At 50.4% G+C, this 26,375-nt stretch overlaps 3 protein-coding genes across 5 annotated transcripts; 1 reads left to right on the top strand and 2 right to left on the bottom strand.

Annotated features, from left to right (window-relative positions):
- Positions 1-5,799: 5,799 nt before the first annotated feature.
- On the top strand, positions 5,800-20,501 carry MRPL48 (mitochondrial ribosomal protein L48). 2 transcript variants are annotated; one of them, XM_006257951.4, is made up of 8 exons: positions 5,800-5,883; positions 6,507-6,559; positions 7,946-7,983; positions 9,095-9,180; positions 10,466-10,638; positions 13,360-13,462; positions 15,232-15,321; positions 20,247-20,501. In XM_006257951.4, exons 1-8 carry the CDS (start codon positions 5,863-5,865, stop codon positions 20,322-20,324), a joined length of 642 nt encoding a protein of 213 aa, XP_006258013.1. In that variant the 5' UTR covers positions 5,800-5,862; the 3' UTR covers positions 20,325-20,501. The 2 variants fall into 2 exon arrangements, with proteins under 2 accessions (XP_006258013.1, XP_059578404.1); XM_059722421.1 differs by lacking the exon at positions 5,800-5,883 and adding an exon at positions 5,906-6,010.
- Positions 6,558-25,530, bottom strand: LOC132248652 (uncharacterized). Of its 2 annotated transcripts, none has more exons than XM_059722426.1 (2): positions 24,502-25,530; positions 6,558-6,940 (listed from the first exon to the last, which is right to left on the bottom strand). In XM_059722426.1, exons 1-2 carry the CDS (start codon positions 25,028-25,030, stop codon positions 6,801-6,803), a joined length of 669 nt encoding a protein of 222 aa, XP_059578409.1. In that variant the 5' UTR covers positions 25,031-25,530; the 3' UTR covers positions 6,558-6,800. The 2 variants fall into 2 exon arrangements, with proteins under 2 accessions (XP_059578409.1, XP_059578410.1); XM_059722427.1 differs by lacking the exon at positions 6,558-6,940 and adding an exon at positions 21,878-22,492.
- Positions 25,531-25,632: 102 nt separating this feature from the next.
- Positions 25,633-26,340, bottom strand: LOC102567892 (cytochrome c oxidase assembly factor 4 homolog, mitochondrial). The gene is made up of 2 exons (XM_059722431.1): positions 26,252-26,340; positions 25,633-26,182 (listed from the first exon to the last, which is right to left on the bottom strand). Exon 2 carries the CDS (start codon positions 26,130-26,132, stop codon positions 25,884-25,886), a length of 249 nt encoding a protein of 82 aa, XP_059578414.1. The 5' UTR covers positions 26,133-26,182; positions 26,252-26,340; the 3' UTR covers positions 25,633-25,883.
- Positions 26,341-26,375: the final 35 nt, after the last annotated feature.

Below are 26,375 nucleotides of genomic sequence, written 5' to 3'. Positions count from 1 at the left end.
TCTCAACCTCCCCCTGTAGGGTCTATCATGAAGACCACTAATCATGTGAGTGGCCCTCCTCTGGACCCTCTCCAGATTCCCCACGTCCCTCTTGAAGTGTGGCACCCAAAACTGGACGCAGTACTCCAACTGTGGCCTGACCAGTGCCGCATAGAGGGGGAGCATCACTTCCTTTGATTTATTAGTCATGCACCTGCTAATGCACGACAAGGTGCGATTGGCCTTGTTGACGGCCTTGTTACACTGCTGGCTCTTGTTCATCTTGGAGTCATTTATGGCTCCAAGATCCCTCTCTGCCTCCGAGCTGCTGAGAAGGACACTCCCCAACCTATAGGTGTACTGGGGGTTCCTCCTTCCCAGGTGGAGTACCTTACACTTATCTTTATTAGATTGCATTCTATTTCTCTCTGCCTATTGATCCAACCTGTCCAGATCAGCCTGAATCTGCTCCCTGCCCTCTGGTGTACTAACTTTGCCCCATAACTTGGTATCATCAGTGAACTTGGAGAGGGCGCTCTCCACGCCCTCGTCCAAATTGCTGATGAAGATATTAAATAACACCGGTCTGAGGACCGAACCCTGTGGGACCCCACTGCCCACCTCCCTCCAGACCGAGAAGGAACCATCCACCACCACTCTCTGGGTGCGGTCCCTAAGCCAGTTGGCCACCCACCTGACCATGTAGGCATCCACTCCACAGTCTGCTAGCTTCCCAATGAGGATAGGGTGCAAAAAAGGTCGAAGGCCTTCCTAAAGTCCAGGAAGATGACATCAGCCTCGACTCCTGCGTCCGGGCAGTGTGTGACCTGGTCATAGAAGGCTACAAGGTTTGTCAGGCAGGATCTACCTGTGACAAACCCGTGCTGGTTTCCCCTCAGCATCGTTTCCCCTGCTGGGCCGGCACAAATGTGTTCTTTGATTATTTTCCCTAGCATTTTCCCAGGAATAGAGGTAAGACTGACTGGTCTAAAGTTACCCGGCTCATCCCTTCTCCCTTTCTTGAAAATGGGCACCACATTGGCCCTTCTCCAGTCCTCAGGGACCATCCCCAAAGCATGTATGCAAGCACTGCCCTGCACTGGGAGGCAGGCTGGGCTGGGTGCTCCCTCCCTTCCCCAGAGTTGTAAACTTGTTCCCAATGAGTGACACCTGGGAAGGGTCCAACTGTTATGTGTCTCTGCTCGTTTGAGATCCTTGGAAGCAAGGGGTGATTCAAATGCAGATATGGTGATGGGAGGAGTCACTGGGGGAGGGGGATGCTGTTACACTTAGACGTACAAGGTCTTTCATTTAATGAATGCCCTTTTGTGCTGTTTGAAGAAACGCTGCATTGCTGTTAGTTTTGTGAGCCAATTCCTTTGCGGGAGGGTAGGAAGAAGCAAGGGAGCTTGTTCTCCACCTTCATCTCTAGCAAGAGATTCTCCTGCCCTCTCCAGGTCCTGTGTCAGGATGACAGGAAGAGGAGGTTGTCTACATGCTGTTTGTGACCACCTCTGGTTCAGGACTGCAGTGTACAGCATATATATGTTACATGGAAAACATACCTTGCTCTGCATCACTGATCTCTTCTCCAACGGATGTCTCATCTTCAGGAGAGCAGCTCCCTGATCTCAGGTTCTCCATGTCCCATACAGCTGGGCTGCATGTGCATCCCAGCATGGGGGGGGGGAGCCCCAGACTGGGAGCTGTTCCCTGATCTTGGGCTCCACCTATGCTGACACATTCAAAGGGCATGTATGCAACTGGGCTACAAGCGGTGTGGGAAGCCTGAGATCAACCAGCTGCCACAACTCCCATGCGGCCAGATTTCCAGGCCTGTGGGAAGCCCAGCAGGCCACATCCCCTGACCTCACACACTTCAAGTTGGCATGTAGGGATGGGCTGCCACATGGGGTTGCTCCATAGCCAGATTCGGCTTGTGAGGCTAGGCCAGTGTGCTGCATTGCACCTATGGACTGACCCTGCAAGCTGCCCCCACACTGGATGAGGTCCGCAGACCAACCCCATGCACTGAATGTGGCCGGTGGACCTGCCCCATGCCACTCATCTGGCCTGTGGGGCTGGGTAGACTGAGCATCACTGAACTAGAGCAGGTGACCTGGGTAGTAAAACAGTTTGACCAGAAAGGGTGACTGACTTGCCTGGATTGCCCAAGGGGAGCTGAATGTAAGAAGTCCACGGCATTGGTGATGAAAAGGAAATGACAAAGACACATGGAATTTGCCTAATATTGCACAGCATCCTTAAAAGGATCATGTGATCTCTAGCTGAGAATCACTGCCCTAGACTCAGGCCATTTCATTGGAGTTTTTAATGCTACAGGGAAACTAAAAAAAAAAAAAAAAAAAAGCCTGAAGTTGAAAAGGCAGTGGAAGCAATGAAGTACTTCACAAGCAGAGCTGACTGCAGAGGAAGGGCGTGATTCAGGGCCATTTTCATCTGCAGCTGGCCCTGCTTAGATAGCACTTTTAGGCTCAAACTTAGCGCTATTCCTTAGCTAAGCAACCACGCAGAAAGAGAAATAAGGAAGATGGGGGGAGGAGGGAGGAGAAAAGAAAAGAGAGTGATTGTGAGCCAGCCTCATGCCAAGGTGGCCTGGTAAGTTGTGCAGGCGTAGATGTACAGCAAGGGGTGTTTCGTCTTTCCTTTTCATGAAGTCTCTGTAGCTGAGAAAACCCCAATGCTGCATGTAGCAGAACTAAGTGGACAAATGTGATGTGATACAAGTGGCATATAAAGATCATCCTGCCTTGTTTTCCTTTTCCTTGGGGTTGTCTCTACTGCAGCTTTTCCTGCTCTAGCAGCTTTCCTATTTTCCTTTGAAAAATCAAATACACAACAGAGTGCTGACTCCTGCAAAGTAGCTAGGTTGCTTTAACAATAAGCTAGACAAGACAAGGGCTTGTTGTCCTGATTTTACCCTGAAAGGCTGGTTGAGGAAAGCAGATTGTGGTGACAATCCCTATGGAAGAAGGGCCAGATGAAAACAACTCTTCTGAGCCAGGGGAAGTATTTTAAAGGGGTGGACACTACAGATCTCTTGACCATCAGTATCCTCATAGTGAACTGTTATAGGCTGGTGACAAGTCTTGAAGAAGGAGAAGTTCAAAGCCCTGGCAGGAAAAGCTACATTTTGATTTTAAGTTTTGTACCTGGCCTGTTTCACTCATGTCCTGCTTCTGCTCTGGGGAACAGAAATTAAACCCTTTAAAAAGAAAGGTCCTGCCACCATATTTTACTATAACCGGAGCCCACTATTTGTCTCTGTGACAAGCCTCAACCAAGAGGCATCAATGATTGTATCAGCAGCTTCACTGACTGCAATAAAAACCACCGTTTAGAACATACTGGAAGATCAAAACTTACAGAGGAAAAACACAAATTGTTCTAAAATAGGAAGGAATAAATGGAGACAGAGGAATCATGGGGGCAGACAATTCCCAAAATACGCCAATAACAATATACCGGCCACTGAATTTTTATGGCTGGTAATACCTATGCATGCATACAAATATAGGCACTTGCACACTGGTCTGGGTGCCTATATTCATATCCTAGGTACTTATACTCCTGGAAGCTAGATAAGGATTGCTGGGCCAGTCTGTGGGCTGGATCAAGATCATGCACCAGAGCCAACATTTAGGGCCAGCTCAGCAAATGCCCCATGTGGCACGTGGGGCCTGTTTGAGACCCACGGGCCAGATCATTGGTCACCATGAGCCATATGTGGCTGGTGGGCCTTAGGGTTGACAGCCTTGGACCAACCCTGGTCTCACTCAGTTCACTTTTCTTTTCAGCATGGACTCTCTGCCATGGTGTGACACAGACCTATTTGATGTGTAGGGTTAATGTGGATTACATGCCCGTGGAGCAATGGCTAGCCCCCCTGTTATTAGGGAGGCTATTGGGTCATTTCTTGGGGGACAACTAAAGACAAAGCTGGGATGGGAGTGAAGATCAAAAGTTCAGAACGAGTATGCAAAGGGGGGGGGGGGCACTGAGCGAGCATACCAGATAGCACCCATTGGCCCTCAAATGAGTCCAAGGAGCCAGTGGATACTGCCCAGTGAAAGTGCCCAGAGATGCAGGAAAGCAGCCCCACAGTCCCTGTGGGTCCCCCCTGCTTAGAGTCTCCTTCCTGGTCAGATAGATCATGAACTTGGCTAGGGCCAGGAGGAGGTAGATCAGGAGGTCCTGGGACTTGGTGGGGCAGCGCCATGGATGGGGAGTGCATAAGGAAAAAGGCGAGGGGAGAATTGCAGTCACAACCTCCACAGGAGATTCTGGAGGAGGTGGTAAAGGGGATGCAGCCTGGCACACTCCAAGTATGCATGCACCAAAGTCTCCCTTTGCATGCACCAAAGTCTCCCTATGCATGTGCCAAAGTCTCCCACTGCCCACAGAAGAGGCAGGTGTCAGGGGCATCCATAAACGGTGCCAGATAGACTCCCATGGTGCCAGCTGAGGGTCCTGGTGGCTCATAGGATCAGGGTGGAACATATGCTCGTCCACTGCAGTGTGACACAAGCTGATTTGTTGCTTTAAAGAATTGTGGGGCAGTTCCCACCATGTAAACTCTTAGCTTTCCCTAAGCAGGGAGGCTGCTGTAAAGGCAGCAACTAATTTCTGGGGACAACTAAAGACATAACAGGGATTGGAGTGATGGTCAAAATGTAATAACTAGTGTGCCAAGGGGGGACACGGAGCAGAACACACTGGACAGCGCCCACTGGCCCTCAAACGAGTCCAGGGAGCCAGTGGATACTTCTCAGTGATGCTCTGCTCAGAGACGAGATTGCATGAGGGAAAGAAAAGCAGCCTGGGGGTCCTCCCAGCCACAGGCTCCTTCCTGGTTAGATATACCATTAGCTTAGCCAGGGTCAGGAGGAGGTTGACCAGGAGGTCCCGGGACTTGGTGGGGCAGGGCATAAAAGAAGAAAGGAGGGGAAAAGTGCAGCCAGAATCCCAGCAAGGGGATCTGGAGGAGACGGTGAAGAGGCTGCGGCCTGGTGCATGCCAGGTGTGCGTGCACCAGGGTTTCCCTCCGCTCGCAGAAGGGACAGGTGTCGAGGGTGTCTGTGAACCACGCCAGATACACGCCTGTGATGATGGCTCCATGGACGAGCTGCCAGCTGAGGTCTCTGGTGGTTTTGGGGATCTCAGGGTGCTCAACCACCACGGTGTAACGCAGGAGCCTGGGCAAAATGGATCTATAACCCTGATGAACCGTGACAAGATGGATAGCCCTGAAAATGGCAAGATGGTCTATGCTCTCAGATACGAAATGCCTGCCCAGAAGAGCAGTCCATCTATTTACTCCTCTGTGAAATACGAAACACCGTAACCAGAAGGAAATATGAACGCATCCTGCTTATCCCCAAACGACTTCGAGGTAAACAGACTATTCCGACTTTTCTCTGAGCCGAATCTGCATAGGCAACGAACTTTTCCAAAACCAGATTTTACCACTCTCCGATGAAATGCGAACTTTCATTTCTACCCAGGAGAACTTCCACAATCTTTTCTCCTATGCCCGATGAAGGGCGTTTGTGCCCGAAAGCTTGCAATGCAAGACTTTGTGTTGCTGTTGCAAAAATCTAGTTGATCTAATAAAAGATATCGCCTCTACCACCAGTCCCGATTGCTTAGGTACGTCAGAGATGCATCAGCTTTTGTAAGCAGCAGCTGGCTTCCATCAGATGCAATGACACGACCTGCATTGGGGGAGGGGGCGGAACCGAGTGCGCGCGGAACGCTAGTGCAGGACGCGGGGGGACGTTATGAGCACAGGACCCACCGCACCGGAAGGAGGGGGACGCATTTCCGGTGCGCACCGCGGCTCCTTCCGGCTCGGCGGCCAGAATGCGGCTGCAGCTGGGGCAGGTACGCGTCCCCCTGAGGGGCGGGGGGGGGGGGGGGGGGTGGAATGGAGCGGGCGGCGCCTCCCGGCAGCCTCCGCGGCTCCCCTCTTGGCAGGGGTTGGCTCTTCCCAGCAGCCTTTGCGGCGCAGGTGGCTGCAGGAGCCTCTTCCTGTGGGGGAGGGGAGATGTGATGTACTTAGCAATTGTGGGGAGGAAAAGTTACTGGCTTTTTTTTTTACCACGACTTAGTAGATGGGAGGGTAATTTATATTGCTCTAAATCAAAGACAGTGATGTGTGACCCTCAGGGTGAATTTGGGTTCATAGTATGGGCTTTTTTCCTTCCCCTTACTATTGAGTTGCAGGAATTCTCCTGTAGAAGTGATAGTCTGTGTGAAATAGAAATTGCAGCCATCTGTCTTCCCGTTCCTTTGTCCCCTTCTGTGTTGTGGCAGTGTACCGAAAAGTGATGATTTGCTTTAGGCTCATAGTAATTGCCTGAGAAGTTTCCTGATCCATTATGAAGTTATCAGGTTTTGTCCTAGCAGGTCTATTCTAAGACGGATAAGATAAAAACTGGCTGCTCTGAAAAGTTTCTGGCCATATTTCATTGTGTTTGTGATCTCATTGCCTTGGCTTGTTGCAGGTGCTGTGTCTGGGGAAAGCAGCTTTTCCAAAGCAAGCGTTTACAGTTAGCAGGTAAATATTCTGAAATCTCTGATATGGCTTAGTTGTAAGGAAATCAAAGAAAACCGTTGCAGAATTGGAAGGAAAAATCTCAGTGATAGAGGGGAAACACAGCTGTAGTGGGGATGGGAATAGTGTTTCAGCTGACAGCTGGAAGCTGGTGAAACGGTGATGATCATGGTCTGCAGAAGAGAAGTTTGTTGCACTAGCAAGATAAGAGGGACATCAGATATAGACTATGGGCCAGAACTAGTCACATGACATGCCTGATTATACAGAGTTCAAGCCACTTTATAATGAACATGTATAGCTCTCGTGGATGCAGCTGTAGCCTTCCAAATATAATCATAGTATGCACCAATGTCAAGATGTCTGCTAGAGTCTTCAGGGAGCCTGAAGAAAAAAAAAAAAGTTGGAGTGAGCGCCCATAACCCTTAATCTGATCATCAGAGTGCAAAATCTAACACCCCTGTGGTGATACTGAAATGCCAGCAACGCTGACAGTCTAGTAGACTGAATGGGATAGAGGGTAGGAATTGAAATTTCTTGCAGAAGAAGAAAGACAAGCATAAATAAAAGCTTGATTATTGTGTAAAACAGTGTTTCTCAGCCTTGTTAGACTCTGCACGCCCCTTGTTAGACGAGGCACCCTTTGGAAATGCCAGCTTTTAGCTTTCGCTTGCTTTGGTTCTTCTGTTGCAAAGAACTCAAAAAGTCAGAATGATTTTGACACTGAATTCCTACTTGAAATCTCTGGGTTTATCTTGTGAATCGGGTAGGTGTTTGCACGCCTAACAGTGCTAATATTGCATGGCACCCCATGCTACCTTTAAAAGGATCTCATGGCACCCCAGTTGTGAATTGCTAACATCAGAGCTTCACTGTCCCCTCAAACCTTTGTGCAACGCTTGTGCTGCTGCTTTTGGAGTATATGCTTTTGATCATGGAGTGTATGCCTTCTTGGGTGACACCTCAACCCACACATCATGGAATTTGTTTCTTTCTGAGTGAGTTTTATGCTCCTGGTTTAGTGGATAGCACATTGGACTTGGGATGTCTGGGTTTGATTCCCAGTTCAACTACAGACTCCCTTTTGGACCTCAAGCAAGTTGAATCTGTGCTATCTGTGCAATGAGGATAAAATAGCTATTTGCCCCAGGGATTTTTGAGGGCAAAATCCATTAATGGAAGATGAAGAGCTTGGATAATATAGCGATGAAGCCATAATCACAGTCACACTCATGCAAACTTTGGTTCCATTCTTTATGCCCTCTACCTTTCAGACCTGGATCATCATTCAAGTGTAATGAATCTTTATGCAAAGACTGAAACAAAGTGCCGTAGTTCTGTAGCTGAAACAACAACAGATTTTAATTTTCATCTTGGCATTTTCTTTAGGTCAACAGCCTTCAGGGAGAACCCCATCTGTGCTGTAGGTAAGAACTCCGTAGATTTTTGTACATACAAAAAACTGCCATGTACCTGAAATAAATATTCCCACGTATGCTCTTGTCACCTTCCTTTTGAAATCTTTCAGCCAAGTTTGAGCTGATGCTAAACTAAGTCAGTCAGGCTGGCACATTCCACCTTCCGGTAACCACTGCTCTGACCTTTAATCCTAGCATTATTACACTACTCTTTGCTAAGCAAAGAGTTCTAATTATCACTTTGTGTTGGGGAGAAATACCTGCTGGAGGCCATAATCCATCTACCCTAGTCCAGGAACTGCTAGTGGAGTCAGGCTTAAGTATTTTGGAGTCCCATCTATCACATTTCTACAACCCAGATTTATTTATTTGACTGGCATGCTGCTTTATCCAGAGAAGGCTTAGGGCAGCTTACAATGAAACCCAAAGAGACGGAACAAGAACAGAGCCCCCAAACAGCTTCCCAAAATTTAAAAAATCCACAGCATCCCATTTCTCCTCTGAGAAACAACTATATTAATTACAAGAAACAAAACAGTTTTGTCTTGCTTCACAATAGTTTGCTTCCATTTCATAAAATTGCCTGATTCTGGGGTATATTATTCAAGTGAAGGCTTTGCAGGATGGATTCTGTCCCAGTACAGTGAGTAGGAACAAGGTCTTTTTTATTTCTTGCTCATGAATTTTTGAGCAGGGGTGGATTTAAAATGGCAGAGCTTTGTCCTGGATCCATCACAGTTTCACCATCAGTGTTATTTAAAAACAGTTTCTATCCTTCTTCCTCTGTTTGCTGGACTCCTTTACCCTTTCTCCCAGTCTCTTCTGTTGGTGTCTGCCATATTACTGCCCTTTTCTCACTTGTATCTTGCCTGAGAACTCCCCTGCCCCTACCAGGTGGATTAAGACAGGGGCCGCATCTTCTGTGCAAAACCCTTCCCTTGCCCTTGGCTGCTATAACATCTACTTGCAGACAGCCAGCCTCTTCTTCCTCATGTCTCTCTCTTTCAGAAGCACCTCTCATGGATAAGACTATATGCAGCTTCCACAGCAACTGCTTAATCAAGGAGAGGGTTGTCTGGTATTTAATTAGAATCACATTTCTTTGTTTTGGTCCTTTAAGGTGGCACACTGCTGAGCTGCAGCAGACATTACTGGTCGCAGCCAACCCATGGCATCGGGAGATTCAGACACCTGGTCCCAGCACAGGTAGGCAGTTCAGCTCCCTGCTGACTTGGAACATATTGATATGTTCATAGATTGATTAAAGCAATGATGCTCAACCTCCAGCTGGTGGGCCAGATCTGGCCCATGCATCTCTCATAGGTCTGGAAATTTGGTGGTGGAGGAGCAGTGGCTGCATTAAATACCACTCCCCTGCTGGGAAATTTCTTGATCCCTGAGGAGCCCTGTGACCCAGATGACAGTGCCCTGTGTGTTAGATTGTGCTAGATCTGGGTGCGTGGACTGAGCCTGTGCCACTCATCCATCTGAGGGCTGAGCACCACTGGCTTAATAAGGCTGGGTTATGCTGAGTATACAAAATAGGCTGTACTGCTTTACTGCTATTTCTTCAGTTACAATTATTGTTCACGAGAAATAGTCTGTGCATAGGACTATGCCAATATTTTCATCTATCAGTAGGTAGGAGAAAGGGGTTCACGATTGCAGCAAACCAACCGCAAGCGGTTGCTGAATGTTTTTGGCAAATAGAAGCCTCGGTCCATTTTAAAATTTCTTACGTGACCTGAAATTTTGGGAAGATGGTTTTGCAACACGAATGAAACAATAATTCATGTAGACCAGGGGTTTTCAAAGTTTTTATGCTGTGGCCTGGCAAAGCACAGCCTGGAAGTGACTGCGGCCTGGCGAACAGCAGCTCAATAGTCACAGCCAACCATGGCCAGAATTTCTGGCTGAAAGACAGGTAAGGATACCCCCACCCTCTGGTCAAGTGCGGGGTGGACCTAACCTTGTGCTGCTGCGGGCCCTGCAGAAAGAGCTGCAGCCTCTCCGTCCAGCTCTGGAGGGCTGTGGTTTGCTGGTCCGTGGCCACTTCCAGTCTGGCAGCCGAGCGTGCTGTGGACCAGCAGCCAATCCACCATGGCCCGGGGATTGAGAACCCCTGATCTAGACAGGTGCCTCAAAGGCGGCAGCTGAAACAGAAGCAGTTAGTTTCGGCTCCTCAGTTCCTTCTGGAAGAAGTTGGTTAGTCATGCTAGGGGCATGTTTTCTAGGCAGCTGTGCAGTGCTTTTATTATGCCTGTCACCCAGGATTCAAACAGCTAAGCTTCGCAGCACTCGTGTCAAGTAGGCATTGTCCTGCTTTATAGTTACAGTTGGGGCCTCTGATCACAGAGAAGGCATGTCAGTAAAAAGTAGAGTCCAGGCTGCCACTTCTCTGCTGTAGTGACCAGCAGACACTCTTCTTTCTTAAGCATGAATCTGGTTGGCTGGTTTCAATCATACTCAAGGATATTTCGCTCTCTTACAGGTCGCAAAGAAGCTAAGAGAAAGACTACAGATGAAGGAGATAAATCATGGGACAGATTATGAATATGGAGATTTGAACATAGAGATGACTGCCTATGATATGTGCTTGGTGGAAGGTTATACTCGATATGTTCATAAACTCTGCAACAACCTGTCCATTAGAGTGACTAGAAGGTACAAAAAGCACTCATGTAAATCATTTCTTGCATTTATGTCTTGCTATATTTACTTATTCTTTCAGGGTTATAGTACAAGAGTAGAAAAGCCTTGTTAGGTGAAGATGTTGCACAAACAAGAACACAATAAAACCATCAATCTCTCCCTCGTGTACGTACATGTCTGTGAGAGATGAGGATTTTTGTGGGGTGATATGTTTTATTGGACCAACTGCATCTTAAGGACCAGTTTAGTTGTTGGGTTTTGATCAGTTGAGAGAGGGGCATAGGCCAGTGATCTGTGGAGAGGAATGAGAGGGATTTAAATTCAAATCATGTATCTGCCACTAGCTTATCACTTCTCTTCCCAGCTTTTCCATATGCAAAATGTGTTTATTAACGCTAGCTTGCCTCACAGGGCTTGAGGGTGGTTTGATTTTGGTGCAGTTCTTCAAAGATAAAGCGAACATAAGAATGATGTGGCATCCTTAAATGTGTTTCCTCTCTGTGTCTTTTTAGTGCATTACGTGATGTTAATATACTCTCACTCAGCAGTCAGTCCTGCTGGATTCTTTTGCCTTAAACATTATGGTTTTGTCTGTCTTGGAAAAGAAATGGAGTGTGCTGTTAGACAGCTCTGCTGCAGACTTCTGTATGGAGTCAGAATCTGATCCATATATCCCTTGTGAGGACTGAGCTCCTCCTTCCCCTGCATTTGGACACAAGGTCATTTTTCACCCACTCTTGATCATCTCGATCTCTTCTCATCTAAAATGTGGAAGAAGCAGCTATGCTAAACTCGAATGAGGCAGGACAGAGACTTGTGAGCTTTGTCCTACACACTTGTTCTGCCAAGGATGTAATTCTCCTAAAATGGGATGAGAGGCTCAATACTCTTGTGTTTTCATTTGCTTTCCAAAGCCTTGTCATGAGGCTGCCTCATGAAAAGGCTGGAATGCTCTTCTTTAGTTTGTAAATAGCAGAGGGGAGGTCTGTCCCCTGGGTCTCTGCTTCTATTATTAGTATTGCCAGAATTTGTGTGTTTACTGTTTCTGTCCTTTCTGGGTGTAAAGACTCTGACTGGATGCAGCCTCTTCTACCTGCTCTCCTGGACACTGAAACAAAAGCCTTAAGATATGTTGGCTATTCTAAATAGGGTACTAACTCTGAGTGTTGGTCCCACTACATTATACAGCAACACTGATCACTTCCCTGCTCTCCTACAGAGGAGATCTGCAGAGAGGTTTCATGAGGGGAAACAGGTTACTGTGCAGTAAATGCAGTGTCACATCTATATGGTCTCTTGTTTAGATTTGAGATGCTGTCCTGGAGATCAGAGAGGGTGGCATCTTTTATGTCCTTGGTTTCTCAGTGTTACATATGAGACAGGCATGCAGCTCTTAACATCTGGGCTGTTCTAGGTTGTTCTGTGGATGACGTGGCAGACAGGGACTGCTGCAGTATGTTTGCAGATGCAATATGTTTTCTGAGGATGGTAGCTGCTGGAAGAAACCGTCCTATCTGTTTAAGTGAGGAAGTATCACAAAGATTGTAGGAGCTTGTCTCTTAGCTCCTCTGATAATAAGAGTTGGCTTTCTTGGCACCTGAGTGATGCTGTTCCAGGGACCTGTTCTATCCAGTGTAGCAGGATTTAAGCGAATAGGCGATAGGAGGTGTCTGAATGTGGTTTCAAATATGCAGTCTGCGTAATGCTTAAAAACACAAGGAAAATTGGGCTTTTTAGACTCTCGAGTGAACATCCAGCATCTAGAGAGCAGTGGTATAAAGGCCTGGGGTTAGAAGCAAGAATATGTTACGACGTTCTTACTCCATTACCAATCCCATAACCCTTCTGTTGCCTGTTTAAACATTTGTATTTAAGAAAGAGACTGGCAGATGCCGGGAAATGAATGGACCTTTTAATGTAATGCACCTACTTTAGGGAAGTTGCTTACGATGGAATGCTGCTTTACACCCTCAGTGGTGGAGCTCATCAGTTTTTAATATAAAATATGAATATTAATACTAATATCTACATGTCCTGACTGATGTCAGACCCTGTTGTGTTTGGGGCTGTACCCAGGGAAAGAGACAACCTGTGCTACAAAAGTCCATAAGCTCAACTGGCCAGGCAGACAAAGCACAGGACAGAAGAAGTTGTGCTATCCCCAATTTACAGATGGCAAACTGAGGCACAGATATGTTAAGTGATTTGCCCAGTCACAAAGGAAGCCTGTAGTACACCTGGGCATAGTGGGGAATATTCTGTTCTCATTTATACCCAGATAAATGCAGAGCAACAACAGTGAAGCCTGTAGGTTTACACTTCTGTAAAGAATAGTTTCCTCCTGCGTACCAGGTGCACATGGCTAGAAGTCTCCATAACTTGGCTTGCTACACAATCATTTGTCAACCCTGTTGTTGACCACTGCAGCTCAGTTAGCACTGATGAGAATAAAACAGTGTAGCAGGTGTTTGCACACTGCATTTTAAAAGAATGGCTCTTCTTATTGGCCCCTGTGATCAAAAGAGCTTCTGGTCACGCTGATGCTTTAGGCTTCTCTTGTACCTGATTCCTGTAAAACGCCCTCCTGTGCTGGCCCTTATTGCCAGGACTTTGCCTGATTGATTTCTTCTCCTGTCCCCTGGTCTGTGCTGCGGGAGGTTTGCTTGCGCCAGGGAGGCCTTGCACACATTCCTCCCCTCTCCTGGGTGCTGACAGCTGAACTTGTTCCGGCAGCTATGCGTTGCCCACGAAAACCACCGAGGTGATGCTGGTGGAGGAGATGGGGACCAAGATGCACTTGGATGCCATTCTCACCACCCACCGGCGAGTGATTCAGGTAGGACATTGTCTTTGCTTCTCAGAGCCCTCTGCTCCTTCCTAACACTTCCTCCCCGAGGATCTCCAAGCACTGGGCAAATATCAGCTAACTGTTTTCGAAAATGGGGAAACGAGGTTTGTTTTTGTGGGCAATTGTAGTACAAAGGAGTTTAATGAGACATCCCACAATAAGCCACTTGCAGAACGGAGAACCAGGAAGCCCCCTCTTATCCTCAGCTTTAACCATTAGAGATGCTGCCTCTCACCAGGAACAGTACCTAATAATAGAAAAAAAAGGTCACAGGGATAGAGCCTGTCTTCAGGCAGGTACTTTCAGTAAACCCTTTGTAACTCACTGGTTACACTGTAGTAGGGCTGTAGTGTTGTAGCCATGATAGTCCAGGGAATGTGTCAGAAACTGGGTTTCTTTGGTAATATTTTTTTATTGGACCAACTGTATAATTGGATGAGATGTTGGGAGCACAAAGTGCTGTTTCTCAGATCGGACTTCCCAGGGGGCACTGGTTATACTGGCAGTTTTGAAACTGGAATTTTTTTCCTCAGTTTCTCTTTCCTCAAAGCTGCAGATGCCCAGGCTCAGTATAGACTTTCAGTTTCTACCAGGAAAATTTTTACTCTTCTAATAGAAACCAGGAGGTACAGACATTCCAGCTTTTTTCTCCCAGAGCAAGAATGGCCATTCTGGGAGAAAATAAAGCCACTACAACCAGGTTCAAATGGCTCCTGGGAGTTTCCCCAGGAGAACGAACATTTATTTGCTTTCCTACAGCTTAGCTCCTCCTGGGGTCCAGGAGCTGTGGAGCCATGGGAAAAAGCTCCACAATTCTGGAGACTGGAGTCGCCCCAGTCTGGAGAAGGTGCAGGGGCAGCTGCTCCCACTTCTCCACCAGGCAGTTGGGAGGGGAGACCGGAGCAGCCACCAGGTTTCCTCACCTGTATCTCACTACTTTGCAGTGGGATCAGTCCGGACACTGGGAGCAAAGCGCAAGGAGCAGTGCCTGCTTCTCCCTGTGTGAGAAGTGGGCAGGGGGCTCTGCCCTTCTGCTGCAGTCCCCCTGGGAACTGCTGCTTCTCCCACAATCATTTCTAGCAGTGGAAATTTTCCACCTCTAGAACTGAATTTTTGTTTGTGGCCTCAGTCTTCAAGTTCTGCCTCTGCCAGATTACATCCTCAGTGTTTACAAGCCAACACTGTCCGCTGCAGAGCACCAACACTGGGAAGGTTGGAGATTGACAGTGGGATTTGCTGGTTTTCCATTGCAGAGTCTGTGACAGGTTCCAGCTGCTAGTGACAGTTTAACTGAGCTCAGCCCCTATGCTATGTGTGAATGTCTCTGTAGCTGCAGCACGTGTGGATGCCCCCTCCACTGATTCATGTGTAAGCCTCTGCTTCAGAGTGGAGTTGGAGGAGGTAAATATCAGGAAAGGGATGAGAGGTATTCAACTGAAATCCAAAACGAGGTGGGGAGAGACCAGAGATGCAGTCCACATAGCAAGAGTAGCAGTGCAGAGGGCTTGTCCAGACAGCGGCAAGGCTGGGTAGGAATGGAGGCTGTTGCATCAGAAGTTCCCCCAACTGTACTTGCTGGGATGCACTGAGTATGAAAGGCGTGAGGATCCCTAAAGCTGTGTGTGTTGGAGTACAGTTGTCCCCATTATGCTCTGCCATAGAGCTATGCTGAACTGGACTCCTTTGCTGTGCCATTAATGTAACAAGCCTGTATACGTTTTGCTTGTCTTCTGCAGCCTTTTCTTTTCACCTTTCAGATCACGAGTCTGAGTGCAACATTTGCTCCTATCCTCTTGGAAATTCTGCACAGAAACCAGCCTGAAGGCGTCCATCTGTTAGTGAAAGAGGTACGTTGGGTTGTATTGACATGTTTGCCTTCAGAAAGCTTTTATTATAGGCAAGGTGAAATCTGCCTCTCGGGAACACTGTTTAAGGGCTTGCAGCATCTCTTTCGTTGGCTGGTTGCCTCTTCCATTGCCCAGTGCCTCTTGGAATGAGGCCTCCGTGTGAACATTGGCCAATCAGAAATGGTTTCTTGGAGCTCGTGAACTACAGCCTTACTTAGCATTTGGACTCCTGCGTCTAGTCTTGTGTTAGTGAGAGAAGAGAGCCCTTTCCCCATTCCCATCCAAAGGGAAAGTGCATTGTACATTGCTTTATTTTGTTCCTAGAGACAATCTTTAGGAAAATCGACACTTTTTTGTTCTTTGCTACTACTCGACACTTTCTATGCCAGGATCACAAAACACCTTCCCAAACAGGGAAATACTGTCCCTGTTTAACAGATGAAGAAACAGATATGAATTTAACATGACTTAACTCTGTGGCAGAGTGAATCCATAGCAGGGTGTAATAATGGAGCCCCAGAGAATTCACTCCATGTTCTTGGCTCTAACTCAGTGGTGCTCAATCTTGTGGCTGTGTGGGCCAGATGGATAGCGCAGAGCCCATCTGAAGCTTGGATCAGGCTGTGGGCTCCAGCACCCCCTCCCTTGCACCTGGGGTGGGGCTGGTAGCACCCCCTCCTGCCACCATGGGCCAGGAGTAGGCCCTCCCCTCCCCAACACAGGGATTTTGTCCCTGTGGGCCAGCAACAGCCACTTCTGCTGGGGTTGGGTCTCTGGGTCCTGGCACTGCCCCTGCCCACCATCCTACACTGGGATTGGGCCGTGGGGCCCAGCAGCAGCACCCCAACCTGGCCCTGTGTCCTGAGATCAAGTACCAGATCCAGTCCATGGGGTCTTGGGTTCCCAACAGCTCCAGAAGTTTGGTGGTGGGGGAGTGGTGCCATTGCTCTTCTACCACTGAAATTCGGGAGCTGTGGGGAGCTCGGCAGGCCAGATGACACAGCACTGCAAGCTGGGTCTGGCCCATGGGCCAGATGTTGAACCCCCTGCTCTAACTGCACAATTGCACTTCCTGGGAAGATTGTCTTGTTCTCTTCAGAAGCTCCTAATAATCCTCTAGTTCCCTGAACTGAAACTGCAGAGACGCAGAACAGAGCCCTTAGTGTATCAGTGACAAGTAAGGTATAACCCCTCCAGCCAATTTCACGGATGTCCTTTTATTACAGAAGCAAGTCAGCTCTGGGAAGCTCTGCTTATTCCAGGGAGCTTGCTGGGCCAAAAATGTCTGTATTTGAAATAATGTAAGAGTGAGGTTGTAGCTGTGATGGTACAGAAATTATGTGAGAGGCAAGGATTGCTTAGGGTGAAAGGGTGAGAACCAGCAAAAAAAAGTCTTGCATTGGAAAGCTTGTCTGACTTTATCCCGACTACATTGTTGGTCCAATAAAAAAGATCACTCTAAGCAATCCTTGCCTTTCTCAAATATTGAAATAAGAATTTCTCAGGGTCATGATTTTTTTCAGGATCCAGCCACCTTACAAATCGTTTTTCCCAAGTTTGCCTTTTAAAGGTCCTAGGTAGATTTCTTTGAGCACAAGAATTGAAGTATGAAGATGCAGGTAACTTTGCCTGGTCTGGTTTAGTATTGCTTCACAGACAGGAGTAGAGGGAAAAGGCCTCTTGCCATTGTTCATTTTATGTGCAAATCTCAGTGCTACCTTTCTCCCTTATGGTCATCATGGTTTTTTTCATGGCTGCCATTAGGAGAGAGATCTGTGGCTTTGCAGTAAGCTTAGGTTTGGGCTCGGGGGGGATTGATCTTCCCAAACAATCAGTTCTTCAGTTCTCGCTGAATAACACACGCACAGTTGGCACTGATAGTTGCACTTAACCAACACCATATGGTTAATGGCTTGACTGATTTTTCTGTGTACTCATAAATGATGCATCATCCCTAGCTCAAGATCTATAAGCTTCAGGTGGCAACTCACTGAGCATTACTACAGGGGTGGTCTTGATGCTCAGGGAAAGGCTGTGTTTCACAGGGTAATACTTAAGCCAGTGATTCTCAACCTGGGTGTCACAAGATCCTTTCCAGGGAGCCGTGGGGTGCCAGGCAGTGTTAGCATTGTTAGGTATGGAAATGCATTTCACAAGATAAACTCAGAGATTTCGAACAGGAATCCGTAGTTTTAAAAACATCCTGAGCTGTTGTAGGCTGGCTGAGTTCCTTGTAGTAGAAAAATTGCTCCGTTATTTTTCCATAGTCAGCAAAAACCCAAGTGCAAACTAAGAGCTGGCATTTTCCAATGGGGGCTACAAGTCCAGAAAGGCTGAGAACCGCTGGCTTAAGCCATCTGTGTTAGTGCATGCACTGTGCAGGGTGTATGCCGATGCCAACAATGCTGATTCTGTCTTTCAAGGTCCCTGCGCTCTTAGGTGCTGGTCTCCATATTTACACCCGGTATGACTCCATTGCCTACAGTGGAGTCGCTCCTAAACTGTCTGCTTAAGTGAGAGGAGAATCAGTACTCCCTTGCTATAGCATGTTTTATTACAAGGAATAATACGTGACGAATGCTTCACATTCAAAAGCCCATTGAAGTCTATCTCAGCCATGCAGTCAGTAAAAGGTATCACCCAAAAGAATTGCAGAAAACTTTTTTTTCCCTCTTTCATCCCCCTAGCAGCCCTGTATAGCTTGGGTCTCTATGCAGATATTTCTACCCAAAACAAATGGTGGGTTCTGAGAGTCCGGTGGGTTAGGGCAAGGGGTGTGAGCTAGGGCCATGGTATTCCTGGTTTTGCTACTGATTCGCTTTATGTCCTTGGGTGAGTCTCTTAACCTCTCTCTGCCTTCCTGTCTCTGTCTGTGGAAGGTCAGTGGTACAGATGCTGTTTCACTGGGGTGAGGTCAGACTTGCTTTATTAATGAATAAAAATTGCTTTGAATTAGTGGGCTACCTTTTGTAGATTCGTAGATATTAGGGTTGGAAGGGACCTCAGCAGATCGTTGAGTCCAGCCCCCTGCCCCGGGCAGGAAAGTGCTGGGGTCAGACGACCCCAGCCAGGTGCTTGTCCAGTCTCCTCTTAAAGACCCCCAAGGTAGGGGAGAGCACCCCCTCCCTTGGAAGCCCATTCCAGATTCTGGCAACCCTTCCTGTAAAGAAGTTCATCCTGATGTCTAACCTGAATCTGCTCTCTGTCAGTTTGTGGCTGTTATTTTTAGTTACTTCAAGAGGTGCCCTGGTAAACAGAGCATCTCCTGTTCCTTGCTGCACACCCCCCCCCCCCCCCCCAGGAATTTGTAGATGGCCACAAGATCACCTCTTGGCCTTCTCTTGCAGAGGCTGAAGAGATCCAGGGCCCTCAGTCTCTCCTCGTAGTGCCTTACCTGCAGGCTCTGAACCCTCTTGAGGTTGTCCACATCCCTCTTGAAGTGCAGTGCCCAAAACTGGACGCAGTACTCCAGCTGCGGCCTGACCAGTGCCGCGTAAAGGGGAAGTATCACCTCCCTAGACCTGTCATGCACCTGCTAATGCATGATAGAGCACGGTTACTGATCACTTCATCACATAGACAACTCATGTTCTTCTTGGAGTCAACAATGACTCCAAGATCCCTTTCTGCTACAGCGCTGCTGAGAGGATCATCCCCTAGCCTATAGGTGTGTTGTTGATTCCTTCTCCCTAGGTGCAGCGCTTTGCATTTGTCGTTGTTGAATTGCATCCTATTCTGTTCCACCCACTTTTCCAGCTTGTCCAGATCTGCCTGGATTTGTTCCCTGCCCACTAGTGTGTTTACTAGGGCCCCATAATTTGGTGTCATCTGCGAATTTGGACAGAATGCTCTCCATGCCCTCATGCAAGTCACTGATGAAGACGTTGAACAGCACTGGTCTGAGGACTGAACCTTGGGGAACTGCACTGCCAACATCTTTCCAGGTCGATACTGACCCATTCACCACCACTGTCTGGGTGGGACCCCTAAGCCAATTTGCCACCCACCTGACCATGTAATCATCTATGTCACAGCTGCTCAGTTTGTTTATGAGAATAGGATAAGATACCATATTGAAGGCTTTCTTAAAATCCAGGTAGATGACATCTACCTCGTCCCCTGCATCTAAGCATTTTGTGACCTGGTCATAAAAAGAAACAAGGTTGGTCAGGCAGGATCTACCTGCTGCGAACCCATGCTGATTGCCCTTTAGCATTGCTTTCCCTGCTGGACTCCCACAAATGTAATCCTTAATTTTTTCAAAGGTTTTCCCAAGGGTAGAGGTGAGGCTAAGTGGCCTATAGTTACTCAGATCCTCCTTCCTCCCCTTCTTGAAAATAGGGACCACATTGGCCCTTTTCCAATCCTCTGGGACCTGACCTGAGCACCATGAGTGCTCAAACAGCCATGCCAGTGGTTCTGCTATGACACTGGCCAATTCCTTCAGCAGCCAAGTGTTTCTTCACTAAGTTGGTGCTAACAGTTGGTGGGCTGGTTTCCCCCCTGTGCTTGTTGTAATCCAACTGGGAGGTTTGTTCTGATCCGTGTTCAGGAATACGGAAGCAAAAAAACTCATTGAAGAGCTCAGCTTTGTCCCTTCTATCTGTCACCAATTGCCCTAGTCTGCCCTGTAGGGGTCCTATGTTACCCTGAGCCTTCTTTTTGCTTCTTATACTGTATACCTGTAGAAGAACTTGTAGATTGAGTTCAAAACACTGAAACCTATTGAGCAATAGTCCTGAATGTCAGGTGTGTTTGAAACCATTCTACCACCGTAGAGCTGTCAGAGGACCGCCAATATTTCTCACAGGTCCCGCACATAGCATAGAGCAGTGGGCGAGTCCTGTGGGTATCCTGGACTCTTCCAGAACTAAGAGCTAGGCGATGACTGTCTCAAAACAAACTCTGATTTCTCTGCCTTGCAGCACACCGAGGCCGACTTCAAGGTTCGATTTAAGTCTCGACCGGAACTTGAAGAGCTGATGGCAAAACTCTCCGGCTGAGCGCACCCAGCCCGTTTCAGCATTCCCTTTGTAAAGATAATGGTTCCCTCCCTTGGCTCCTCGTAGCCTTCAGAGATGACTCTGCCAATACTTTTATGGATGCATTTGCTCCTTGGAGACAGTTTCTAACCATGCTGTTAAGGATCTTTAATAAAAGCTAAATGCCGGTGTTGTGTACGTGCCCAGGTTGTACTTTCTCCTAGGGCAGGGGTGGGCAAAATATGACCTGTGGGCTGGATTCAGCCCACCAAGGGATTACATCTGGTTTGTGGCAGGCCACTCAGTCCCACCTGGCCCAGGTGAGGGGAGCAGCCAGTCCTACTGCCCCCAGGTATGCAGTGGCACTACGGTGGTGCAGCTGCTGGACTCCGCTTTCCAACAGCCCTGGGTAGTGTCAGCTACTTCTGGTTGCCACTGCCGCTAGACCCACCCCCACTGTCTGCCCTGCGCCCAGTGTTGGAGGTACTCAATGGAGTGGGTAGAAAGGATCTCCACGGAGACTGGCTCAGGACCTGCATGGGGCTGGGGTTCAAGGAAGAGCCATGATCCACTCCCTGCACACCCCTGCAAAGGGTGCTGGTTCTGCAGCCAGGGGCTCTTGTTCCGTTTTAGAGCCTGTGCCTGGCTGAGCTGTGGCTGTAGCAGAGCAGAGTGGCACGGGGAGCAGCCCTCCTTACTCGGGCTTCTGGCAGCGGCCGGTGGTCCAGATAGGATTAATTAGTGGGCCAGACACTGCCCACGGGCCGTATTTTGCCCACTCCTGGTCTAAAGCCCTGCTAAAGTCAAGGTATGTCATCCACTGCTGTCCCCCCATCCAAAGAGCCTGTCACCTTATCACAAGAAAATCAGGTTGGTCTGGCATGACTTGCTCTGGGTGACAATGCTGGCTGTTACTGATTTTTTCATTCTCCTTTAGATGTTTTGAAATAGATTTCCTGAGGACCTGCGCCATAATCTTTCCAGGCATCAGTGTCCGATTGACTGGTCTGTAATACACCAGATCCCCCTTTTTCCCTTTCTTAAAGTTGGGCACTATATTGACCCTTTTCCAATCATCCGAGACTTCACCTGTCTTCTCTATCAAAAAGTTTTGCCCAACACACTCCAAGAATCTGCTGGACCACTTTTACCTGCAGCACTTGAGCATCTTACCACCCCCCACCCAGTGACCTCTGCCCAGGGCAAAAGGGTCTGGGGGTGTGGAGCAGGGGCCACCTGTCACCAGCTGAGCCAAGGCAATACAGCAACCCCTAGTGCCCCCCAGAGGGGACCCAATGCCCCTCAGCAGGCTTGCAATGCTTCTAGTGCCCCCTAGTGGTCCCTGTTGACCACTGCAGTCCCAGCAGGGCAGATACAGCCCTGGCTTTTCTGCTACTCTTTCCTAGAGAACCCAGGTGTCCGGGCTCCCAGACCCCCCACCCTTTATCTCCCCATACCAGAGCTGTACCAAGACCCACACAAGGTGGCTAATGACCCCTCTGGCATTTGTCTCTGCAGCTTTATTTGATTTGATAACAGCACCATAGCCCCCCCCCCCCCCATGCTGTGTTCTACTTAGCTGGTCTCTATCAGAGCTGGCTGCATCCCTTGGCTGGCTTAAACCCTCCCTGAGCTTCATTACACTTGCTCGGTCTCCAGGAGCTCCACCCCAGAGCTGGCTGCATCTCCATTCCAGGTAAGCCCCCTGCTATCCCCTATGTAGTGTTATACTCAGCCCTTTCTAAGCTGCTCCCCACCCCACAGCTTGTTGCATCTTCGCACCAAGTAACTCTCCCACTCTCCACAAAAACTACCCCTACTACTGCCCTATGTATGGGGGTGGAGCAACTCCCCCTGCAACCCCCACATCTGGGGCAGCTCCCAGCCCCCCATTCATGGCCACACACCAATAGGACCCCGGCAGCCCTGCAACCGGTGGGGTTGGGGGGTGGGGGAGCCCTGGGCCTCGTGGGCTGGTAGATGAGATGCAGCTGAGGGGCTGTGGTTCTGGGGGGCCATGTACAGCTCCAGCATGGGCCCTGGTTGGGGGCTACCAGGGACCGCCAGTCCTAGTACCAGGTCCAGGTGGGCATGGGGCAAGTCGGCCCCTGGTGCAGTTCAGCCACGTGCTGCCCCCGCCAGCACCGACCCCTTGGGCTCCAGCACCAGCTGCACCTCCTCTGGTGGATCTGGGAGGGCAAAGGGAGGGCAGAGGTCAGGGCCAGGCAAGGGGAGGGGCCTAGAGCAGGTGGGTGGGGCCTGGAGGGAGGAAGGTGCATGGGTTGGGTGAGAGCCTGAGCCTGGTACTGGAAGGGAGCAGGGCCTGAGGGTGATGGACAGGCAGCCACCTGCCAGGGTTGGCTGAGGGCCAGCACCTGCTGTTATGACTGACAGGCAGGCATCTGCCTGGGTTGGCTGGCTGCCTGTGCCCAATGCTACACAGGGGGGAACCAATGGTGATGGACAGCCCAGGAGCCCCGCCCCATCTGGCAGCTACTTGCAGAGCACATCCAGGTCCAGCAGGAGAGAGCAGGCAGCGCTGAAGGGGTTGCGGGCCTGACATACATAGGTACCAGTGTCCTTGGGATGCACTGGATTCAGGTCCAGCCGGCATCTATTCTGCCCTGGCAGGTCCTGCCCATCCTGGAACCAGCTGAAGTTGGCAGCCAGGGGCTTGGCCTGGCAGGAACAGAGCGGTGCCATGGGGTCCCTGGCATGGATGGGCAGTGCTGCCTACAGCTCAAGTGCCACAGCCTGGGGCACATCTGCAAGGGTGGGGGGTGGCAAGGGAGGGGACCCAGGTGTCTGGGCTCCCCCACAACACCACAGGGCACCTCAGCCCTCCCAGAGGTGGAGGGGACCCAGGCAGCCGGGCTCCCCACTCCCCCACACTGGATGCTGTTTCGCAAAGGGAGGCAGGGGGTATGGTCCAGTCACCTGGGTTGTGTGCGTGTGTCCCGAATGCTTGGGGGGGGACACGGGGGTGCATGCATGTATGTGCATGCGTGTGCTGACCCCCGACTCCGACCGCCCAGCTGCCCCCAGCCCTGGCCACCTGCACTCACACTGCGCAGAGAGGCAGAGTGGGGGGGAGGTGGCAATGCCTTGGGGACTCTGGGCCATGCAGTGGTAGGTGCCGATAGAGCCTCATGCCCAGGCCCGGAAGGCCAGCATGGGGCCATGCTCTCCCAGTGCTTTCCAGTTCTGGGACCAAAGGTACTGGTAGACACGGGGGTTGGCTTCACAGTCTGACCCTCCAGCACCGCTGGTCCTGGCGGCAGTGTCAGCGTCACGTTCCTCAGGGGATCTGCAGGGGCTGTTACACTTGGTTGCTGCCTGGATGTGCCAGCCCAGACCTGGGCACATCTGGGCCCCAGCACCCCAGGGCAGCCCCAGGCTGGGGGCAGTGGCCCCACTCCTTGCTGCTGGAGCTCTGCCCTCAGGCTGTAATTCCCTCCTGCCATGACCTAGCCCCACCCCCTAGTGCTCCCTCAGCTAGGAGACTGGTCTCACACCAGGCTCCGCCTCCTACCCCAGTGGCCCTGCCCCCTGGGCCACACCCTTCTTGAAACTCAGAGCCACACCCAGACCCCACCCCCAATGCCTCTGCCCTCCACCCCTTTGCAGCCATAACCCCACCCACTGGTTCCAGACCCCGCCCCCAGACATATGCCCCTCCCCCTGCTCCTTTAGCCCCACCCCAGTCTTCTATCCCTCCCCCAATACCAGCAACCCTGCCCCCTGTGTGATGCCCTGCCTCCTGCCCCAATGGCCCTGCCTCCTGCCCCAATGGCCCCGCCCCCACCCTTTAGCCACACCCCCATTGCCCCACCCCACTCACAGAGCACATGCAGCTCCAGGCGTGGGAGAGAGCCTGGCCGTGGCCCTCTCACTGGGGGGTGAAGTCTAGCCAGGCTGTGGTGTGGGCGCCCTCCAGGTCCAGCCAGGCCCAGGACTGGGTCTGTTCTCCCCCCAGGCCCTCCAAGCCCCCCAGGCCAGGCCTAGGGGCTGCAGGGGGCAGTGGTGGGGCAAGGAGCAGGTCAGGTGGGCCAGGACCCCCTCCTGCAGCAGCCATGGACCCTCCAGGCGGGCGGTGGAGAGGCCCATTGTGGGGGGGGGGGGAAGAGGTCAGGCCCACCTGGGTTCTCTCCCCCATGGTGGGAGGGGCTTGGGAGCCCAAACACCTGGATTTCCTCACCTGCCACCTGCACCTGGATCGTCTCCATCCACTGCTCATGCTGCTGCTTGTCCGTGGCCTTCAACGTCGACCCCTGGGGCTGGACAGCATGGATCCACACCCCATAGGTGCTGTTGTTGCCCAGCCTTACATTCTGAAGAAGTAGACTGCAGCTGCCCCAGAGGTTGCCCAGGAAGACCACTTCGGGTACTGCTGTGGCCCTGGCCCTAATCCAAGCCAGCTCTGTGCCACTGTAGCCCTTGGTCTTGGGGTCCCAGCGGGGCTCGTGATACCAGATGAGGGTGTGCACCTGGCCCAGGACCGGAGGAGGTTGGTACAGTGCCCAGCCCGGCTCGATCTCACCAGGGCGGGGAGAAATGCACCTCGGAACAGCAAGAAATAGAGGAGAGGCCACGTGGCGATGCCAGGGCAGGTGAAAGGCCTGGGGAGGGGAGACGAAAGCAGGATGTTGGCTGCTGTAGTCCCCCTGCTTTACCTGTGGCAGATTAGGGTGTTTTGCCTTGTGTTGTGTCAGGTTTGACGGTGTCATTTTGCTAACATTGGATTTGTATGGGATGGCTTGAATAGGGGTGACTAGATGACCTCTGGGGGGGTCCCTTCCAGACCTGCTTCTCTATGAAAGGGGACAAGCTAAGGGGGCAGCCCTGATGCTGGCTGGCTGGTACCCGAGCGCTTGTTTTTTTAAAGTTCATTTACGCACTTGCGCGTGCGTGTTGGAAATAAAACACGCAGCCCCCTTGAACTATCAGATTCAGGCCAGGCTGAGTTGACTCTGCTGCTCGTCCTTCATTCCACGCAGCCGCCTACGTGAAGCTTTTCAGAGCAGAGCTGAGACAGCAAAGCTACGTGCCCCCTTTCCCCACCAGCAGGATTGAGCAGGCCGTGACTCTCCAGCCTAGCAGCAACTAAGCGAGGGGAGTTTCCTTGGTACGTAGCCCAGGGTCCTTGCAGCTGACAGATGCTGCACGATGTCCTGGCAAATTCCCACCTGGAGCAATTTAGATAAATCCACGTGGCACCCAGTCTTTTTCCTACAAGACTTCCATAGCACACACGTGTTGAGCGGAGACCACGGCAATATTGCATGTGCAATGCTACATCACGCTCTTTGGCCCAAGAGAAGAACTTACATCAGGAGTGAATCCACATTTAATTTGTGCCCCCAAAATTAAATGCATTTTCACCCAGGATTCCCCACTAGAAAATATTCAGTGTCATTTCATCATCTCAGCTCCTGATTAGGGTGATCAGTCTGCACACACACAGGCCAAGGGGCAAAGCATTTGACCCCTCCTGGAGTCAGCAGCATGGTTCAGGTGTGCGAAAGGCTGATCAGATGTTGACGTTGGGTCTCTTGAGCATCAGGCTGCGGCCTCCTCTCATCAGTTCCTGGCCTGGGCCAACTGCTGCCGCCTCTGCAGCTCCTCCGCGCGCCGCTGCTGATGTTCCTTCATGCACGCCTTGAAGGTCTGCACCTGCGCCTGGCACTTCCTCCAGTCCTGGTGCTCCGCCATGCACTCCTGGACGGCGTAGTGCGAGGCAGCGCAGCCCGTGCGCGAGATCATTTGGTCCAAAGGGTCCTCCTCGTCCTCCGGCTTCTGCTTCCAGTTGTGACCTGGGGAGCCGGACATCTCGTGGATCTACAGCGTGGGGACCAGAACAACAACAAAACCCACAAGGACTGAGATCCACCATGAAGACACCACTCATGGATGGCCTTTTTTCAGCCCCACCACACCCAGGTCTTTACCTGCGCTCTTACACCGGCTGCCCCTTTAAGAGCGTGGCAGGACCCGGAAGAGGACGCGCGCTCTAATTGGCCGAGCCTCCTCCACCCGCTTCCGGGTCGGGGTGGGGGAAAGGGAATGCACTTC

Source organism: Alligator mississippiensis, chromosome 1 (assembly GCF_030867095.1).
Source record: "Alligator mississippiensis isolate rAllMis1 chromosome 1, rAllMis1, whole genome shotgun sequence".
Classification (NCBI taxonomy): domain Eukaryota; kingdom Metazoa; phylum Chordata; order Crocodylia; family Alligatoridae; genus Alligator; species Alligator mississippiensis.
The sequence above is the reverse complement of the archived record's forward strand: the minus strand, read 5'-3'. Positions and strand labels throughout refer to the sequence as shown.

Bases quoted from the DNA above. Each gene is read 5' to 3' on its own strand.
- MRPL48 (XM_059722421.1), top strand. From the start codon at position 5,927: ATGGAGCGGGCGGCGCCTCCCGGCAGCCTCCGCGGCTCCCCTCTTGGC. The intron at 6,011-6,506 runs GTGGCTGCAGGA...GGCTTGTTGCAG, and splicing joins CAGCAGCCTTTGCGGCGCAG to GTGCTGTGTCTGGGGAAAGC. The intron at 6,560-7,945 runs GTAAATATTCTG...CATTTTCTTTAG, and splicing joins CAAGCGTTTACAGTTAGCAG to GTCAACAGCCTTCAGGGAGA.
- LOC132248652 (XM_059722426.1), bottom strand. From the start codon at position 25,030: ATGACACCGTCAAACCTGACACAACACAAGGCAAAACACCCTAATCTG. The intron at 6,941-24,501 runs GTGAGGAAATCC...TTTTTTCTTCAG, and splicing joins GATCCAGGTGCAGGTGGCAG to GCTCCCTGAAGACTCTAGCA.
- LOC102567892 (XM_059722431.1), bottom strand. From the start codon at position 26,132: ATGTCCGGCTCCCCAGGTCACAACTGGAAGCAGAAGCCGGAGGACGAG.